The sequence below is a fragment of the Chanodichthys erythropterus genome, chromosome 4, assembly GCF_024489055.1.
Source record: "Chanodichthys erythropterus isolate Z2021 chromosome 4, ASM2448905v1, whole genome shotgun sequence".
Lineage (NCBI taxonomy): Eukaryota > Metazoa > Chordata > Actinopteri > Cypriniformes > Xenocyprididae > Chanodichthys > Chanodichthys erythropterus.
In genome coordinates, this window is record NC_090224.1 from 16,792,150 (window position 1) to 16,806,177 (window position 14,028).

At 33.9% G+C, this 14,028-nt stretch overlaps 1 protein-coding gene and 1 non-coding gene across 2 annotated transcripts in view; one reads left to right on the forward strand and one right to left on the reverse strand.

Annotated features, from left to right (window-relative positions):
* Positions 1-3,037: 3,037 nt before the first annotated feature.
* On the reverse strand, positions 3,038-3,120 carry trnal-cag (transfer RNA leucine (anticodon CAG)). The gene has a single exon. It is a non-coding gene; the product is annotated as a tRNA-Leu (tRNA).
* Positions 3,121-4,738: 1,618 nt separating this feature from the next.
* igf2r (insulin-like growth factor 2 receptor) overlaps positions 4,739-14,028 on the forward strand; it is a 37,602-nt gene continuing 28,312 nt past the window's right edge. Inside the window, exons 1-11 of the mRNA XM_067384306.1 lie at positions 4,739-4,946; positions 5,304-5,443; positions 9,846-9,964; positions 11,514-11,612; positions 11,849-11,981; positions 12,207-12,318; positions 12,528-12,630; positions 12,709-12,868; positions 13,121-13,307; positions 13,405-13,508; positions 13,702-13,857. Of these exons, the coding sequence (XP_067240407.1) occupies positions 4,828-4,946; positions 5,304-5,443; positions 9,846-9,964; positions 11,514-11,612; positions 11,849-11,981; positions 12,207-12,318; positions 12,528-12,630; positions 12,709-12,868; positions 13,121-13,307; positions 13,405-13,508; positions 13,702-13,857 (1,432 nt within the window). The 5' untranslated portion in view covers positions 4,739-4,827. The remainder of the gene's footprint in view (positions 4,947-5,303; positions 5,444-9,845; positions 9,965-11,513; positions 11,613-11,848; positions 11,982-12,206; positions 12,319-12,527; positions 12,631-12,708; positions 12,869-13,120; positions 13,308-13,404; positions 13,509-13,701; positions 13,858-14,028) is intronic.

Consider the following 14,028-nt stretch of genomic DNA (forward strand, 5'->3'; position numbering starts at 1 on the left):
CAGGGTCAATCAGGAGCAAACAGGAACAGCAAGGGACAGGCAGAATCGTGGTCAAGGAACAGGCAAAGATCAGGACAGGCAGATATCACTCACAGGTCGGTATGCAAAGCAAAGGTCAGGACAGGCAGCAACGGGTCAATAAACAGAACAGGCAGGAACGGTAACAATATACAGGCAGACAGGGAATAAACGCTCAGAATTGTAACAATGTTAGCAAGACTTCGCAGTGAGGTGGTGTGAGTGAAAGTCCTTTATAGTCCTGGTAATGAGCTGCAGCTGGGTGTGGTGATTAGTTATAGTGTGCTAGGCTGTATGTGGCAACAGGTGATTGGTGTGGAGTGAACATGTGACTGGCAGGGAGGATGTGGGAAGTGTAGTCCGGGAACTGACAGGAGCAGACGGTGATCATGACAATTATAGAACATAAGTTTATTTTTTTACAGGTTTATTTATTTTATTATTTACAGTACGTCAAAAGTTTGGAAACATTAACATTTTTTAATGTTTTTAAAAGAAATAATTTTCAATTTGAATAAATTTTAAAACGTAATTTATTCCTGTGATGTCAAAGCTGAATTTTCAGCATCATTACTCCAGTCTTCAGTGTCACATGATCCTTCAGAAAGCCTTCTAATATGCTGATTTGCTGCTCAAGAAACATGTCTTATTATTCTCAATGTTGAAAACAGTTGTGCTGCTTCATATATTTGTGGAAACATTGATACCATTCCAACATTTGTGGTAAGATAAAAGAGAAATATAATACTTAAATTGGTCAAAAGTGACGGTGAAGAAATGTATAATGTAAGAGATTTCTATGTAATGTTTTAATAAATTTCATAAATGAAATTAAAATATGCAAATAAATGCTGTTCCTTGAACATTCTAATCCAGAAAAAAAATCACCATATCCACAAAAATGTTAAGCAGCACAATTGTTTTCAGAAATAAAATAATAACAATTTTTTCTTTATCAGCAAATCAGCATATTAGAATGATTTCTGAAGGATCATGTGACACTGAAGACTGGAGTAATGATACCGAAAATTCAGCTTTGCATCACAAGAATAAATTACATTTTTAACATTTATTTAAATAGAAAACAGTTATTTTAATTTGTAAAAATATTTACAAATTAATGTTTCCAATGTTTCCACAAATATATTAAGCAGCACAACTGTTTTCAACATTGAGAATAATAAGACATGTTTCTTGAGCAGCAAATCAGCATATTAGAAGGATTTCTGAAGGATCATGTGACACTGAAGACTGGAGTAATGATGCTGAAAATTCAGCTTTGACATCGCAGGAATAAATTACATTTTAAAATTTATTCAAATTGAAAATTATTTCTTTTAAAAACATTAAAAAATGTTAATGTTTCCAAACTTTTGACGTACTGTAAATAATAAAATTCTGTTTTTACGGTATTTTAAGACACTTCTTTCAAAAACATTAAAAGAATTTAATGTTTTCAAACTTTTGTCAGGTACTGTAAGTTATAATTTATTTTGTACTAATTGATTATTTCAAATAATTTTAGTAAATATTAATTTTTAATAAACACAAACCCACAAAAAACACGGTAAACCTCTACTTATAATTTATGAACTAGTAAATTGAGGTGCAGTTCTGATGTTGTAAAATATTGCTAACTGAAAAATTTGGCTTGCATGATTTTTAGACCCATCCTTACCAAGGTTATTTTGTGCAGTAGGTACTGAATCACAGCGCAGTGATGTTGACTAGGCAGTTTACATAGTCTAGTTGACTATACAAAAAATCAATGAGGTTGCAGTTCTGCAGTGCTTGGTCATAAACAAAGCTTAGTAGGTGTTAGTGGCACTTTGATCTAAGCATAACTGTAATGTTTGGTGATAGTGCCACCTACTGGTCATAGTTGGTAAAAACCACTTTAGATTCATGTGGTCATAAGGATTAAAATTATTCAGGAAAATTATTTCCTCTGAAATGAAATCTAAGACTTAAATCCAATATAATCTAAATCTTAGATTTAAATCCAATATAAAAAAAATATAAAATCGGTTCACTGTTCAGAGTCTTAACTGGTAGTTTTTAATGAAAACCCTTAATTATCTTATGCTATTCATTAGTTTCACGCTTTCTTTATCAAAACCTTTAAGTGGCTAAAGTGACGATCATCTTTTCGCACAATAATAGGAGTTGTCTATGTAAATAATTCACATAGACACATCATTTACATTATTCAAATGCATTACTAATATTCATCTATGGTTGATATAAACAGGAATGATAGACTACTTATGAACCAATTTCGAAATCAACATGCATAACTTTTGTATTTTTCAAGCAAATAACCTATGACTTAATTGTTTTTTTCTTTATTTATTTTCTTAGGTGCATTGATGTGAGAAGGCTCGTGCTTCGTAAGTATTAAAAAATTAGATTAATTCTCTGTATGTTTAGTATGTAGATAAACTTAATTTTCCCATTGGTTTATTTCAGAACAGAGAAGCTGGCAGGTTTCGCTCTGCATTGCATTCAAAGAATAATCCAGCTTTGGATTGGCTGGGTTTTTGTTTTGTTTTTTACTTTCAGTTATTATGTTCTATAATTGTGTTTTCTAGAAATGGAGCATTTTGTTTTATGAGGTTGTATTGTTCAAACATTAGTTAAAGGAAGATCTTAAAAATCATACAATTTTAACCATGCATCTATATATCACATAACTTTTGATTTAAGGAATCTAGTTTTAAAACTAAAGAGTAAATTTCCAGCTTTTTTTTTTTGCAGGTCTTGTGTATCTATATGGATATGTGACTGATGAAATATACCATCAGTTTATTGATTGCTATGATGGCTTTAAGATCTGAACAGCAAAACTTTTATTAGTGATTTAAAGGATTGACATTTGACCTCAGTTTGATTTTGCTGTTTAACACATTGTGATTGTTCTTTTTGCGAAGATGTTAATATTTCCAGTTCTGTTGGAAGTTGGAACACAATAAAAAGATAATGTTGAGATGTTGTGAAGTAGCTTCAGAAAAAAGGTTGTTGTCAGAAGTGGGATTCGAACCCACGCCTCCAGGGGAGACTGCGACCTGAACGCAGCGCCTTAGACCGCTCGGCCATCCTGACTGTAGTTACATGGTTATTACACATCAATATAGCTATTACACTCAGTGCTTCCATACAATTAATGGTGATTTCAGCTACATATACACATCATTCATTCATGTTTTATTGTTCTCTGTGGAATATAGTGTACTTGGCTAGACAGGACATACTCGGATATCTTTTGTAACGATGACTCATAGACAAAAATTGGAAGGCACATTTCACTAAGCTTTAAATGTTTCATATGACACAAATATCCTCCACGAGGGGGCGCTGGGCGGCTCAAACAGCTATATGATCCATTGAGGAGCAATGTAATCAATTTATAAAAGAATGATTTACACAAACCTGAACTTTTACACGTTTCTCTAGAATACTTGTTTCTGGTAAATCGTTACAATGAGTGAAATATATTTGTGGAAATTTTGCCATTGCAAATGTTACTAATAAATGAAAAATTAGAAAGAAAGAATGCTTTAAAGAAATTATAAATTGATGATAAATAGGTTATATAATTAAACAGAATATTGTTTATTTGTATTAGTATAAAATAATATTTTTTAAACCAAGGATTAATAATAACAATAATTATTATAGTATTAACAATAATGTAATATTGTTACACTTTTTTTGTGATTTTGTTCTAGGCAATTGTTTTCTGCAGTTCAATGGATATTTACTCCTAGTGGAATCTTTAAGTAAGATATAATGGTTGGTGTTGATAGAAATCGTTTGATATTTATTTGGTAAACCGACGTTCATTAATCAGATTAGCGTACAGTCAGCAGGTCATTATTACAAAACAAGAAAAAAAGCGACTACTGAGTGTGTGATGATCCTGGTCAGGGTTTATTTGTCGATAACGACCCTTTAATTGTAAATAATTTCTTACATAACACTCAAATGATTTAATATCCACTAAATTTATATGAAAAAACAGTATGCTTGTTCGAGATTAATCAGCGCTGCCCAGATCGATCGCCGTATGACATCAAAGTACCGCGAGAACGAAGCGACTCCTTATGCTTTTGAATCGCTCTCGCGGTACTTTGATGTCAAACACGGATCGGTCTGCGCCTCTGCGCACTGTACTTAAGTCTTCTGGAATGATTTTTCAAATTTTGTCAAAAATATTTATATCCAAACTTTTGTATAACCCCCAAAATTGTGTTTTTTGGTTATTCTTTGAATTTAGACCCTTCTCATTGTAAATTTATTATTAATTCATTGCTTTATTGTGCTAAATTTTACCTTTTCAAAGTAAACTCCCTACTTTTTTATTTTCAGGAATTTTTTTGATATGTATGTAAACTCTTAAAGAAACTAATAATTCTATTGCATGTAAGACTCAGTCTTTCATGGTGTAAGTCTTTTAAGCTAACATAGTTTGCTTTTGGACTATTGTTTATAACCCTCATTGTCTTTTGTTCGTTATCTTTGTTATTGTATTTGTTGTTCTTCTATTGCATAATTTAAAAAAAAAAAAACTCAAACAAGCCTAACGAAGAAGGGATAAAAAGGTCTTTGCCGCTAAACCACGCCCATTTTGGACTCCTTTCCACGTTGCTGACTTTCTACTATTTCGTAGCGAACCACGTGACCTATACCACATGTCATTCCGTCATGTGACTGTGAGTGGTTCCTGCTACACGGGTAATGATCAGTAACCAGAAAGGACTGCTGTATCATGTCGGACTGTGCGCACTAATTTATTTCCTTGCTTAAAACATGGGTCGTATTCGTGTTTGCGGAATCGTTTCTACTGTTATTTCTAGTTTCATTCTGCTTCAGTGTGTCTCATCAGCAGTGGGGTCGGATGACAGCCCATGGTACAAGGATCTGTGCAGGTGAGATCTTAAATAAATAAACAAACACTCTTAATGCTGATCATTGCTGGCAAACCCTGATGCATAACAAATAAACACTTGTTATGGAAGAAATTAATGCGTTTAAATATGATCTAGTTTGTTGATCACTGCTTTTATGCAGTTTGAGTGATAGTTATGGCCCTTTAGTCTGGGTGCATCAAAGTATCTGGACCTAATCAGAACCATAGGAGATACTTTGTCTCACCTTAGGCAAAGAAATGCATTCATTTAGCTTGTTTTATGACTGGATGATGCCATGTAAATGAAATAAATTCTGATTTTGCAAATTGATTCAGTTGAAATTGTTTGTATCTTTGTGTGTATGTATATATGAAGTTACAAATGGGAGGCCATCGACCAGGACAGCAATGTGAGATACTCTTTGAAGCTGTGTGATGCATCTCCGGACACAGAATGTGGAAAAGGAAGCTCGGTATGTGCCCACAACCTTACCAGTGGCCAGCACCAGTCAGTGGGTAAGTGCATTGCATCAGTGTGCCAAGATTACACAATGCACAGCCAAACTGCAACAGACATGTTCATAAAATAAAAGCATAAAAACACTTTTTATAGTACCTGTTTTACTCTTTTTAAATAGTATATATAGCATACATTTAATAATGTTAATTTTATCAGGCCTATTGTGAATATTCTGTTTTCTGGCATGGGATAATGATTACCATTTCTACTGTATGCTAATAATTTAATGATTGTTTGATTAAGATAGACAATGACACCATCTGTGAGAGTAGCACTGATCCAAGACCTGTGTAAGAAAACAGATTTTCCCAATCCTCGTTAATTTGTTTTTCAATCTTAATAGTACTAAAATAGAGGTTAGATTCTTCATGCTGTTTATCATTACTTATACACTACCATTTAAATGATTGGCTAAGATTTTAAAATATTCTCAAAAGAAGTGTCTTATGCTCATCAAGGCTGCATTTATTTAATCAAAAATACAGTAATCTTGTTAAATATGTCTTATAATTTAAAATGGCCAGTCAGTAGTCAACATTTGAAGTGGATGAAAAAAAAAATCATTAAAAGTGTCCTAAGAAGTTTTTAGGATGAAAGGTTTTGATTCACTTCAAATGTAAAATGTAATTTATTGTTGTGATGGTAAAGCTGAATTTTCAGCATCATTACTCCAGTCTTCAGTGTCACATGATCCTTCAGAAATCATTCTATTATGCTGATTTGTAGTTGTGCTGCTTAAATATTTTTATGGAAGCTTATTTTTTTCAGTATTCTTTGATGAATAGAGTGTTAAAAAGTACAGCATTTAATTGATATAGAAATATTGACAAATTATAACATTATAAGTATTTTTACTGTCACTTTTGATCAGTTTAATTATCCTTTATGAATAAAAGCATTAGTATTAACCACTGTAAAAAAAAATGGTAACGCATTACAATAAGGTTTCATTAGTTAACATGAATTAAGAATGAACAGTACTTCTACATGTTCATTTTAACATTTACTCATACATTTTTTTTAAATCAAAAGTTGTATTTGGTAACATTATTTAATGCACTGTGAACTGACATGAACAATGATCGACTTTATTTTTATTAACTAATATTAACAAAGATTATTAAATACTGTAACAAATGTATTGTTCATTGTTATTTCATGTTAGTTTATACATTAATGTTAACAAATGAACCTTATTGTAAAGTGTTACTGAACACTAACTTATGTCATGTGATTGATACCATTTCCTATTGATTCACCTCACCCCAAACACTCAGTTGGACAAAAAAGAAATGATTGATTTTTGCTTAGTCTGGATATTCATGTTAAACATTGAAACTCTTTAAAGGAAGTATGCTAAATAGTTCTCATTTTCTGCCTTTGCATTAGATAACAACCCTATAACCTCATAAAGGCTTTTATAGCACATGTAATATAACCTTACTCTTGTAAGCAAGAGCTGTGTGACAGTGCACAGACGGAGCGCTTGTTTGTTTGGCCTTATCCAACTAGTCAGCTGACCTCCATATGACACAAACCTATCAAATGAATACCCTGACCAATAGTGATTTGAGTCTGATGCTGTTAGCCCAAGAATTAAATGAGAGGAATCCATTTAATTTGTTGTCAGAGTCAGACCATAGATACTGCATCACATACCATATAACAAAATAAGACAACATGCATGCAGATGTTCATGCTGATTGAATCTGTGTGCTATAAATATATATCTATCTATATATATATATATATATATATATATATATATATATATATATATATATATATATATATATATATATATATATATATATATATATATATATATTTCAGTATATTCACTTTAAGCCCTTTTACATTTAGTAATTAAGTTTATTTTGTACCTCAGTAAAAGCATACAAACATCATTGTGTAATATCTATTTATATAGTATTTGCTTACTGTAGTCATTCTCTTGTACTGATCCTCTGTGTCATGCGCTTTAGTGGTTGGTTTGCATCCGTTATGGGGCTTTCCGGCCCTTTAATGTGTGGTTCACACAATAGTGTCAAAGCATCTGAAAGCGTTTGCATTCATTTAAGCGTGTATGCTGCTCAGTGACATATCTTGGTATTCTTTATCTCGTGTTCCTGCAGTCGTATATTTGTGTTCCACAGTAAGTAGGTCAAAGTTATCTAGTAGCAGGTGCACTGGTAGAATATGACAATAAGAAAAATGCTTGTTTTCTAAGTAAGTGACATTGTTTAAATAGCAGTAATTAAAAATGTCATGCTCTTCCATGTATTATAAATCATGAAGCGCAAGTTGTATCACATGAGTTATTTTTGTGACCTCTTAAAGGTCTAAAGTATTAGTCTTTTAGATGCCATGGACTTTCAAATATGATCATCCTTGTGTGCAAGACCCTAATCCTAAAATTTAAAGAGGTCATCATGACATGAGAAATTAAATTTGTCTTGATATTTTTGACATATAAGAGGTTTTAGTACTGTTAAAACATCCTGCAAGTTTCATAGCCTAATCCACCCTCATCATAAACAAAGCATTTATTTAATCAAGCTCCAAAAATGGCTGGTTTTGATATTGTGGGATCTGTGACATCACGCGGGCAAATACATTTGCATATGCCTGCCTCCAGAGCAAGATATCGACGAATAATTACACTATAGGGGCTTTCACACCGGAGGAACCCTTTCATAGTTAGTAGAACTATTGGCTGAAGTAAACATATTTACTTCACGAACATGGAAAACAGCGATAACTGCATTTACCTGTTGTCTGCATGGTTGTGTTCTTTTCTCCGCCTCAAAGTTGTCATATGAGACTTTGTCTCTTAGCCCCAATTTTTGCTCTTTCATTCACGTAAATTATGCGTTTACATTCCATCTCTGTTATTACGAAACCCACGACACACAACAAACACAGCTGTGATCACAGCATCCTCCATCCACCGGTTTTAGCATTTGCAAATGCCGCGTTTAAAGACACCGCTGTCGGCCGCTTCAGAGTTCCTATTTCCGGTGCAAATGCAACCAGGAACATGGCCCTTGGGAGAAATTTGTTCCCAGGGAACTATCATAGTGGCTAGTTACTAGAACTCTTTGGTGTGAAAGCCTCTATTATCCTATTATAGGCCCCACCCACTTGCATTCAGTCACGGATGACATTTGCCTACACTGGATGTGAGCATCGCATCAAAAGCAAATAGAACCCGTTATAATCACTGACAATGTCTACTTTAAATACAGTATACAGATACATGCTCGGTTTCTGTCATACTCCGCACACTTGAGTCTGTCAACAGGACAAATTGAAGAGTAAAGGAACTCTAAACTTTTCCAAGAATTCCCTTGCTGCTTTCGTTTGACAGAATAAAAGCTTTAGGAAGTTGCATCCCGAACAGAGCCATTGTTTAAAAAACAAAAGCGCATGTTAATGTTAGAATAGAATATTTATTATAATACATTTTATGTACGATACTTATTATTTATACTAAATATGCATTTTATTTTAAAATGCATGGAATACCTTGATGATATGATACAATTGCCAAAACATGAAATATGCATGAGCAGTGTATCCCACAGTGCAATGTGTTTGACATGACCTTGCATTTTTGGTATCATGCATGACCATTTAGATTCTTCTTCTTGATTCATTATTTGAGATGATTGCAATAAGTTAAAACAATCTTTTGGATTAACCATGCAAAATATTTTTTAAATAACATTTTTAATGAAATAACTGAAGTGGTATATGCTGAATTAAATATGAAACAACATAATGAAGTCATGTGATGACAATGTAGTGGACTGTTACTGTATGATCTCCACTATTTTAAAATAAAAAAAATACACCAGTACACCAGTGCTTGTGTGCCTTTTCCACACACATGGCATGTTAAATGTTCTCAAGCGGCCTAAAATTTAAGCCGTAATTTGTCCGACTCTAGTCGACATGTTTATGGAACCGTCTGTTACGCTTTTGCATTTATTAGGTTATCTTCTCATGCTGTTTGTTCCCATGGGTTGTGCACTGCTAGACATTTGCCCAACCTCTCCAGATCACATGATGTAATATTTTTATCTTGTTGGGTGACACAGAGACTTCTACTGATTGATTTGTTTGTGCTGAAAACGTTTAGTTGACTTGGGATTGAACGAGCAGTTTTGTGTGGCTGTTGTTCTTGTGCTTGACTCAACTGTGATTTGACAAATTACTTTTGATTTGATTACTAAAGTCTAACTACTTATAGAGTGTTTTTTTTTTACTGCAGTTATTTTAATAATTGTCTTGTTACCAGCTTGCTGAAAACCAATATCAGTATAACAAAATCTTTAGTGTCTTATTGCTGTGCAGACACACTTCTGCTATCAAACAAGGTTTTTTTCTCCATAGGTGAGCTCTCCTTGCGGAAGGTCTCGCCTGCTGTGCTTGATTTCAACAGTTCGAGGAAATGCAACGACAAAAGCAGCAACATTCAGAGCAGCATCACCTTTCAATGCGGCAAAACAATGGTGAGCCTTCCTGCGCAGCATGCGCTGTTAGTCAGAGGTGCCTGTGAACAGACTGTGACATTTGCAAAGCTGTTTTTTTTTTTTTTTTTGTTTTGTTTTTTTTTGCTATGCAGGAAGAAATGACATAGATGGAAAAACTGATAAAATAATGAAGCAAAGTGAAAGTAGATGTGGCTGAAGTTACTCAAATTTGGTTTAAATGGATACATAAATGTAGTAATTGTTTGTTTGTTTGTTTGTTTGTTTGTGCTGAGATTTGCCCCTAAATATAGATTTTCTTTCTTAGTGCATATTTTGTTTTAATGCAGTTCCTCTTTGAAAGAAAAAAGAGCTTCCACTTCAACTTATTTCAGTTTATTGCCAATTTCAAATTTTTATTTGTTTTTCAACTAATGTATATATATATATATATAATTACAGTACAGACCAAAAGTTTGGAACCACTAAGATTTTTAATGTTTTTAAAAGAAGTTTCGTCTGCTCACCAAGGCTACATTTATTTAATAAAAAATACAGTAAAAACAGTAATATTGTGAAATATTATTACAATTTAAAATAACTGTTTTCTATTTGAATATATTTGACAAAGTAATTTATTCCTGTGATGCAAAGCTGAATTTTCAGCATCATTACTCCAGTCTTCAGTGTCACATGATCCTTCAGAAATCATTCTAATATGCTGATTTGCTGGTCAAGACACATTTAATGTGCACAATTGTACAAAATATTTGTGTGCAATATTTTTTTTCAGGATTATTTGATGAATAGAAAGTTCAAAAGAACAGTGTTTATCTGAAATCTAATCTTTTGTAACATTATAAATGTCTTTACTGCCACTTTTGATTGATTTAATTTATCCTTGCTGAATAAAAGTATTCATTTCTTTAATTTCTTTTCAAAAAAATAAAAATAAAAATTCTTACTGACCCCAAACTTTTGAACGGTAGTGTATAATGCTACAGAAGCTTTGTATTTCAGGTAAATGCTGTTCTTTTGAACTTTCTATTCATCAAGGAATCCTGAAAAAAAAAAAAGTACACAACTGTTTTCAACATTGAAAATAATCATAAATGTTTATTGCGCAGCAAATCAGCATATTAGAATGATTTCTGAAGGATCATGTGACACTGAAGACTGGAGTAACGATGCTGAAAATTCAGCTTTGCATCACAGGAATAAATTACTTTGTCAAATATATTTAAATAGTACACAGTTATTTTAAATTGTAATAATATTTCACAATATTACTGTTTTTTACTGTATTTTTAATTAAATAAATGTAGCCTTGGTGAGCAGACGAAACTTCTTTTAAAAACATTAAAAATCTTAGTGGTTCCAAACTTTTGGTCTGTACTGTATATATAATATATAATTTTTTTTTTATTATTATTATTAACAGAAATGTTTTTAATAGTTTTAGTTTACAATAATAACTCTGATGCAAACATTTATTTTCACGTTTCACAAAATGATTGAAAATGAAAATGTAAATCAGCAAGATCATCTGATTTTTTTTCTTTTTTTTTTTTTTCTTTTTTTTTCATCAAAGGGCACGCCTGAGTTTGTCACCATCTCTGAGTGTGTGCATTACTTTGAATGGAGGACGTATGTCGCCTGCAGGCGTGATAAATTTAGACCACATAAGGAGGTGAGTAAAGGTGATGAGACATGCTGACATTTCAGTTGGAGATGTGAATGTTTAAATGTGTGTGTTCAGCTGTTTTATTAGTTCTCAGTGTGGGAAAAGAATAAATTAAACTCATCATAATCATTTTTGAAACTTCTAAATAAACCTGAATTACGCATAGTCTGCATAAAGAATCAAAGTATGAAAGAATGAAAGAAAAAAAAGTTGTCCATTCACCACTCAATGCATTTTTAAAGGTCCCCTGCTACGTCTTTGACTCGGATGGAAAGAAGCATGACCTCAACCCACTGATAAAACTGTCAGACGGATACCTGGTTGACGACCCAGATGTTGAAAGTGATTTCTACATTAATATATGCAGAAGTTTAAGTGAGTTATGTCAAAATCTTTTTATTATATTTATCCATAGCAGTGTTGGGACACAGTGTAGGGGTGTGCATTTCTCAAGAGTTTGGAGCCCAGTCAACAAACATTGTGATTATATAGCTGCTTTAAACCAAACAATTGGCGAAGCGACTGAGCGGGTTCTTATTTGAACAAGCAAATCCTCTAAAAGTGCAATGCAGGTAACTTGTATAATTTCTGTCTGTCCAGACCTTGCTGGAAGCGCCTGTCCCGAGGGATCTGCCGCCTGTCTCGTCTCTGGCAAAAATTACGTTGACATGGGTCAGCCTGTTCACCAGCTCGAGTTGCTCTCCAATGACAAGTATGGGATAATTTATTAGCTGATTTGTTATTAAGCTGATGCTTCAAAAATTGAATATACAGTATTTTATCATTTCATCATTACTCAATTTTTCTGTATCACATGATCCTTCAGAAATCATTCTAATAGGCTGATTTGCTGCTCAAGAAACATTTCTCATTATTATCAGTGTTTAAAACAGGAGCGAACAACTGATGTTCTCTTTTCAGACTAAGGCTGCGGTACGAGGCAATGGGAAATCCTCCAGAATCCTGTGATGGCCACACTCCAGCAATGACAATTACATTTATTTGTCCCTCTACAAGGCAGGCGGTAAGAAGACGCCTAGTGTTTCATCTAATTATACCTATTATACTCAGTGTCCTCACAGTTTTCTCAACGGTTTTTCAGGGAAGCAACCCTAAGATGATCAGCAACTCAAACTGTCGGTATGAGATCGAGTGGGTGACGGAGTACGCCTGCCACAGAGATTACCTGGAGAGTCACAACTGCAAACTTACCAGCGATCAGCACGACATCTCCATCGACCTGAGTCACCTGACACACGGCTGTGAGTTACTCTGATAGTTTAGAAAGAGGCGAATGGCGTAAATGTTTCTGTGGAAAGAATGAAGGAGTGATGGATTTGATATGGTCTTTAAAGAAGCTGTAAGCGATTTCTGAGAAACGCTGTTGATATTTGAAATCAATAAATAAATATAAAGCAAAGATGACGTACGAACGAAAAGCACATGCTTTTGTGGTTCATCGCTGATGTGATCAAGTACTTATTTATCATTTATAATGCTTTTTCATATTTTAGCTACAGACAAACCCTATATGGCTGAGGCCAAAAATGGCCAGGACACCTATTTCTTCTATCTGAACGTGTGCGGGGAGACCAGTGCTGGTCAGTGTGGTGATAAAAAAGGTTACATATCCTCCTGCCAATTCAAAGAAACCGGGGATGTGAAGAAGATTGCTGGGAGATACCAGAACCAAACACTGAGGTTCGGTTTTACTCGCGTTTTATTTGTAACTGTTTTACACAACCCTTAAATGCAGTGCAGAATTTAAACTGAAGAGCATTTTCTTTTTTATCTTAAGATATTCAGATGGTGATCTCACGCTAATCTACCCAGACGGCAGCAGATGCAGCACTGGATTCCAGCGCATGACCATTATTAATTTTGAGTGCAATGCAACTGCTGGTGAGTCACCTCATGGTAACTCATGAAGTCAAGTGCTGATGAGACCTCTGTTTTTACACTGTCTGATTGAGGAAGTTTGAATGGCTGAGAACCAAAAGGAAGGAACTGCAAAAACGTGACCTAGATGACCTTTTTGCATGTACAAAATGTGGCTTTTAAAATGTTCCGCTCACAGCAGGCTTGTGGTTTTCAGGGAATGGCGTGCCGGTTTTTACTGGAGAATCTGACTGCACGTATTACTTCGACTGGCAAACTGCATACGCATGTGTGAAGGAGAAAGAAGACTTGCTGTGTCGAGTCACAGACCACAAGAAGCGTTATGATCTGTCGCCTTTAACACGCTACCCAGGTAGAGATGAGATTACTTGTGTACTGGGAAATGACAGCAATGATCGATCATTAAACTGTGTGGCTTTGTGATTTACTTATTTAATTTTTTTTAGTTATTTAAATGCACTACTGTTCAAAAGTTTAGGGTTGGTAACATTTTTGTCATGTTTTTAAAAGAAGTCTCATGCTC